We start from the raw sequence: 7,254 nt of genomic DNA on the forward strand, positions 1-7,254 counted from the left end.
AGAAGCTGGGAGAAATAGCAGAGTTTTAGTTTGAGGATTTCCTGTGAAGTCTAGGGCTGAAAATAATGGATTTTGCTAGGGCCCAAATATTGGTCCTCTTGTCCCAATCCCAGTGTCTTATATTTGCCCAATTAAATAAGGTTAGCATAATCATCAGGAATGGTACCCCCCAAAAAAGCCAGGTATTAATGCTTCAGATCAGTGGTTCTCAGCCCCAACTGCACAGTGGGATAGCCTGGAAAGCTTTTTAATCATTTCGATGCTCAAGTGCTACCTCCACACGTTTGTTTTGGTTTTTTGATTGATTGATTGATTGATTGGAGAGAGAGAGAAGAAAGGAGAGAGAGAGAAACATCAACTTGTTGTTCCACCTATTGATACATTCATTGGTCTGACTAGGGATGAAGCCATCAACCTTGGCATATTGGGAGACGCTCTAACCAACTGAGCTACCTGGCCAAGGCTACCTCCACAGGTTTTAATTCAGTTGAACAGGGTGTTAAAAGGTCCACAGATTATTTGAACCTTTAATGGTTTAAGAACCACTACTTTATATTTTGAAAATAAATTTTAAAATTTTAAATTAAAAAAAAAAAAAAATATATATATATATATATATATACACACACACACACACACACAATTTTGAATGTACTAAAAACCACTGAGTTGTATCCCTGGTCGGTGTTGCTCAGTTGGGCATCATCTCGTACACCAAGAGGTTGCAGGTTTGATTCTCCATCAGGGCACATGCCTGAGTTGCCTGCTCGATCCCCAGTAGGAGGCATGCAGGAGGCAGCTGATCAATGTTTCTGTCTCATCAATGTTTCTATCTCTCCCTTCCTCTCTCTCTAAAACCAATAAAAACATATATTTTTTTAAAAACATTGAGTTGTATACTTGAAATGGGTAAATTGTAGAGCATGTGAATTATATATCAATAAAGCTTTATTTTATTAAAGCTTTATTTTATTAAAAAGATAAATCAGTTATAATAATTGAAACCTTAAAGGTAAAGTCAGAATTTCAAGTGCAGTGATTCATGATACAGGGAAAGACTCATCAGGGAACTATGTTTAGAATGATTGAGCTTGGATGAGTACATATGGTAAACTCAAGATTCCTGGTTTTATGTGGTTGGTCTGCACATAGGCCTTGCTTCCCCACTATCTCTCACCCCATCCCTGGTCACCACCTTGTCCTTGACCCCTACCCCAGTTTGTGGGTGGGTGTTGAAGTAGATCTCAGCAATGAGATGTATCTTAGGCAAGAGTTGAGGATGTCTCTTTTGCATATTACTTGGTAATAAATTTTCCCCCAAACCCTGAAAGCTTATTATTTTAATTTTTAGATGAGTTAAAGGTTATAATTAATTTTGGTATACAGTACACACTTTACAAAGTATCCATTGTTGTTTGTTGTACTTTTTATTATTGTTTAAGACTCAACTGAAATAGCACCTCTGTTAAGGCTTTTTCAATTTCCCAGAGTTAATCCACACCCCCCTCTTCTGTCCTCTCACGGCATTTGGTCCATCTTTCTGTTATAGCACTTCTTTCTGTATTCGTATTTCCTTTTCTTTCTCTCTCACTTGTCTGAATAGAAGCCATCTTTTATTCAGCCTGTATCTCCCATCACCTAACACAATGTCTGGCACATAAGTGCTCAACACAATCCAGTATAGATTGGTTGTGATTAGCCGTCTGTCTTCCCTGCTACCCTGTCAGAGCAGAGAATTTAAAACTATATGAATAAGTGAAATAATGAGCAAACAAACCAATGAAGTAAGACATAATTCACGATTCCACTGGACAGTCACTCTTCACGTATGTTTTCTAATTATTCTGGATCCAGGCTCATGAAGTTGCTTCCCTTTATCTTCAGCTCTGCCCACCATCAACGCACGTTGTACGGGACAGAAGGAACACAAAGCACCCAGTGCTGAGTGCTGAGTGTTTATCTCCCTCCGCTGATTACCTCAAAAACTGTAGTTTTCTCTTTTAAACTTCAGTAACTGAAGTCCTGAGATTGGCCCTGAATGCTGCTGTTGTGTGTCTTTTTCTATTTCTGATAACAACCCTGTTAAGCAAAATGAGTATATTAAATTTTTTACTGACTTATCTATAAATTGAGGTGGATTGTAGTTTTATAGCCATCTGAAAGGATTTTAGTTGACTCAAAACATCAGGATGGTTATAATAAGCCACCTGGACCAGCTCAGAGTTTTGCTAATAATTAGTCCCAGATCCTGCCCTATCAGAATAGGGCCACTTGTCACAGGTGTCTGCCCTACACAAACACACATATGTGCATGTGTGCTGTCTCTGTCTCTGTCTCTCATTAAATCGGCGTCAGAGGCTTATTTATCTTTGGTTCATTTCTCCTGCGACCCAGTATGGGTGAGGTGTGTCCAGTACTTGATCAACATCGCCTCACTGGTTTTTCCTACTACTTAGGGAGAAACCATTTAGCCAAGACTATTAGGCACAACAGCTTTATGGCCAGTTCATATTCTCATTCAAAACTGTCTGGTATTGATTATAAGTTTTAGACTAAAACAAACTCAATTCTAAACCTAAACATATTCAGTATGACCTTTACTTACTCCTTCTCAAAGGTGAGGTAATCATAAACAATATTCTGGTTTGTTTTTTAAGTAACACACACAGACACTGACATTTCAATTTCTTTCCTTCCCTCCTGAGGGGAAACAGTCCTGAACAGAACATTTTAAGAAATCTCTTGCTAGACAAGCTTGTTGAGGGGTTAGTGGCCTGGCTTTGCTAGCTGTGATGGTGGATCTTGCCCCACTGGGAGTGCACCTGCACTGCACCTTTTTCAGCCGGTGCTGCAAGAACTTGGGCAGGTCCTTGCTCTTTGAGCGTTTCTTTTCTAGACTAGAGCTGACCCCTCTCTTCTCATCAGATCTCAATTCCCTTGACTATGTTATATCTTCAGGGATGTTAATAGAATACAATTCTCTTGAAAACTACCCTGGTTGCCTTGATTGGGATCTGTCTGTTCTTTCTCTAACCCCCTCAGCTATTCATTTAGAGATTGTTGCACTGAATTACTTCTACAGGGAGTTAATTTTATCCATGTGCCTCCCCAAGGTTTCCTTTCCGAGGGCAACTAGTGTTTAAAGTCCATTGTCCAAAACTCTCTTCTTTGAGTAGGGCTGAGAATGGACAGTGCCAATATTTATATTATTCATTTTCCTTATTTCCTGAACACACCAGCTGCCTTGACCAATTGGATGTTTTTACACGTCCAGTGAAAGAACCTGTTTAAGTGTGAGCACTTGCTTGTTTGGGAGCCATTCTTTCTGTTTAAGTGACCAAGCATACTCGACTCCGATCCTTCAGATGATGTTTTAAGTTCAGCTGTCAGAAAGCTGTGTTAATTCCCAGGTCTTACATGTACCCCTGTACTGACAACAAAACTGTGCTCAAGCGTTAGTGAGACAGGGATTTCCCCAGTCTCTGACAAAGTTTTTTTATCCTATCAATTCAAATGTGTCCTTTGAATTTTATCTCTGATAGGACGGACAGTACAGCTTTTGCTAACGATAGCCTTTATGTTTGATAAACATTATCTTTACCCTCTTCCCAAAGGCCAGCCAAACCGTTTCTGCCCAGGAAAGGCGCGTCCGCCTTTTCCTCGGTTGTCCCTTCTCGCCCACAGGAAGCTCTCTCCCTCGCCCTCACTGCCTGCCCAGTTTGGCCTGTTCTTTAGCACCTGCTTGGAGTCCCATCTCCCCCAGGAAGCCTTTCCCTGGCTCTGGCCCTACTCAGTTTGGTGGTTAGTCATGTTCTACACGGTCTACTTTGCACAGTTAGGGATTTCATGTTTATGCCTATTCATTATGAGGCCCTCGGGAGCAGGCGCTGAGCCTCTTACTCCAGCGCCACGCACAGGCTCCTGCCAGCCCAAGTGTCCAGTCGATACTCGCTGAATTGAACTGAATCAGGTCGGATGTCAAGGGGAGTTAGGGCCATTTCTTCCTGATCTCAGTCAAGATGTTGACTTGAGTGACCAGAACAAGCCTTGCTTTCGGAGGCTCCAAGTAGGTTAAGGATCACATATTCTTCAGAAAAGATTCCGTTCCCTATTTTGAAGTCAGAAGAATCCTTTTCCACTTGATAACTGAAGTAGGAACTTTATTCATGTTTTTGCTTGTCTTCAACAGGCTGCACGTTAAATGGCCAAGAGGTAAGACTCACTGTCCACTACGAAAATGGGTTCACTATCTCCAGGGAAAATGGGGCCTCCGGCAGCATGCTGTACCGCTACCCCTTTGAAAGGCTGAAAATGTCTGCTGATGACGGCATCAGAAATCTCTATCTGGATTTTGGTGGTCCCGAGGGAGAACTGGTAAGAGAGTTTCTGAAAAACATGTTTATTCTAATAGGTATTCTCTTTCTTATTATTGCTTCTTACCCTCTTGTATAGAAATATTATGGGCTGATATTCCATTTTTCTTCAGTTTTCAAGATGCATTAGGTTTGGGTTCTTTTCTTTTTCTTTTCCTCACATTAGGAAATCATTCCCTTTTTTAGAAGTTTTGTTTGAATCTTAGAAAGAAAAAGTAGCCCTTCTAAGAAATAGGCTTTTATAAAAAATAAGATCATAAATACTAAACATATCAAATACTAAATTCTATTAATTGCTATTTAGCAATTTATTGGAATAAGAATTAAAATAGGATGACTTGGTTGCTACAGAAATTCTGCTGATCAGAAAAAAAAAGATGAAGAGCCCAGGCTAGCATCTCAGTGGTTACAGCATTGGCCTTGAGGGTCCTTGAGGGTCTCGGGTTTGATCCCCAGTCAAGGGCACACACCTGGGCTGCAGGTTCCAGTTGGGGCATGTTTGGGAAGCAACCAATCGATGTGTCTCTCTCACATCAATGTTTCTCTCTCTCCTCCTTCCCCCCCATCCACTCTCTTTAAAAATCAATGGAAAAATATCCTCACTCCTTGGGCCAGGATAAAAAATAAATTTTTAAAAATGAAGAGGTATGTGCATACAGCCATGATTTTCTTTTATATCTCCTTGTCCCTTAAAGGAAATATCAACAGGAATTCATGACTCCCCTTTAAAAACTAGAGAAGTGTGTCGAGTGTACTTCAGAAATCATACCTTGTGCTAAAGAAGTAAAACAATGCCTTTCTCTTTTATCAATATTGAACCAGTAGTTCAGGTCTTATATGTGAAATCTGACGTCCATAGGCAGTCACAACAGGTGTAAATTGGAAAACAGATTGTTGACATTTTAGAACTGAAATGTATCTTAGATGAGAAAACTGGCTAGAAACCTTATTTTAAGTGATGAACCTTTGGGAGACTATGGATAGGCCATGGACCAGGGCTTTTCAAAAGCCTGAAGCATTAGAGAAAGTTAAATGCTTTTATTAAATTAATCAGTTATTAATATCAGTTGCCATTTAGCAAGCAAGGTGTTAGATTATCCCTGGCTATTTATATATTGTTAATACCTGCAGGTTTGATGATAAATTTGGTACTTATAACTAGATTCTCCATAAAAGTTGTTTTTTTCTTTGCAAGGCATAATTGAGCTATGTCCTATTCCTGGTTTCTGTTATCAGTGCCAATGATTGATGACCCACTCGACTCATGCAGTGAGCCAGGTCTCCTGTTCATCTGGTGCCAGGTGTGCTTAGGAAGGTATAATAGCCCTCCTTACTGGCCTCAAGAGTTGTCATTCCCACCACAAACATATATGGGATGTCAAAAACCGTACCACAGATGGTCACAGTTCAGCTGGGTTTACTGTGGTTCCCGCTCAGAAACGGTCTCCATATAGGCTATTCCTTTTTTACGTCCTCTGCTTTTTAGTTCTACCAGGCGTGGTAGAACCCAGTATACCACCAAGTGCATCCCAGTAGTGGATGTGAAACCTCACACTGATGTTTAATTATAACGCAGAATAGTCTAACTTTCATTTGTGGCTTTCAGTTCCCAAGAGTTTCTGTAGCTCTGGCACATTCTTTATCTATGTTCTTTTTAAAAAGTAGAATATCACGCCTAAATTTGTTTCTTTTACCTGTTTGTTTATGAACGCATCTATATGTGGTCGTAATAAATAGTATCCTTTCTCCACAGACCATGGACCTGCACTCTTGTCCGAAGCCCATTGTATTTGTGTTGCACACTTTCTTGTCAGCCAAAGTCACTCGCATGGGACTGCTTGTATGAGCAGCAAACAATCAGAAAAGAGCCTTGAATGTCACAAGAAGTATTTCCACCTCAAAAAAAAAAAGCACAAAAAGAAAGCTCTTTGCTCTCCTCCAGCACAGTGCCTTGATGAGGACCTGACCTGCGAATCACTGCTGACCCATAACCGTGTTTAAAGAAGAGCCTACCTTTCACAAGCTACCTTGGCCAGAATTTCTAGGACTCTAATAAGCTCCAAAATTAAGCTGTTGATGTATTGTTAGCTTTCTAATGTGGTTTTTAAGTAATTCAGTTTAATTCTTCTGTTAAGAAGGGTGGCTCATTGTTTTTCCTTTTGAACATAGTCAAATATCCAAGAAGTTAGGGTTTCTTCCTGTAGGATTTATTTCAGACTTAGCTTTGATCTCTTGCTTAGGATGACTATCTCTTCCCAGGTGCTAGTTTGCAGCAACCCATGCTTCTTGGTCATTCCAGATAGGTTGTACATCGTGTTGGAGTTTACTGTCCTCACTTGCTCCTTCCACCCTAGGAAGTCCTCTAGTTGGATCACCAAAGCATTCTCCCATCTGTCCTGGCTCTCGCTACGTCCCACCATGGCCGTCCCTCCCCACTGCCTCACCAGCTTCGCCCCTCCTAAGTGCTAACTGTAGACTTAGAACTTGCAAGATTTGATTTGCCTGGCCATCCACTCCCTTTCTGGTGGTGACCACATTGAAAAGCAAGTTGGAAACCACTGTTTTGAAAGAAAAGTTTTACTTGTTGGAGGGTCTTCTGATTTTTATCTTTGGTAGGAGCCAGGGAATGTGGTAAGATTTATTTTAAAAGAAAATCCTCACTCTATTTTTTCCCCATCAATTAAATATAATTGATATTTACTTTAATGAGAAAATCCTCATTTTAGCCTAAGCCATTTTTTATTGCTTACCAAATGTGCCTTTGGTTAGGGCTAGGAGCTTTATTAGCCACTATTTGAATAACTGGATATCACTGCCATTCCAGGGAGGTCATCTGTCCTAGTTTTGAAGAACAGTCTTTGAGGCAGGTTTCCTTAGTGGC

The 7,254-nt window shown here is 40.5% G+C and overlaps 1 protein-coding gene across 1 annotated transcript in view; it reads left to right on the plus strand.

Moving 5' to 3' along the window:
- Nucleotides 1–7,018, plus strand: part of SNTB2 (syntrophin beta 2) — a 71,096-nt gene extending 64,078 nt beyond the window's left edge. The window contains exons 6-7 of the mRNA XM_081118906.1: nt 4,190–4,374; nt 6,127–7,018. Of these exons, the coding sequence (XP_080975032.1) occupies nt 4,190–4,374; nt 6,127–6,219 (278 nt within the window). The 3' untranslated portion in view covers nt 6,220–7,018. The remainder of the gene's footprint in view (nt 1–4,189; nt 4,375–6,126) is intronic.
- Nucleotides 7,019–7,254: the final 236 nt, after the last annotated feature.

The sequence above is a fragment of the Miniopterus schreibersii genome (genome assembly GCF_964146895.1).
Source record: "Miniopterus schreibersii genome assembly, chromosome: 18".
Classification (NCBI taxonomy): Eukaryota; Metazoa; Chordata; class Mammalia; order Chiroptera; family Miniopteridae; genus Miniopterus; species Miniopterus schreibersii.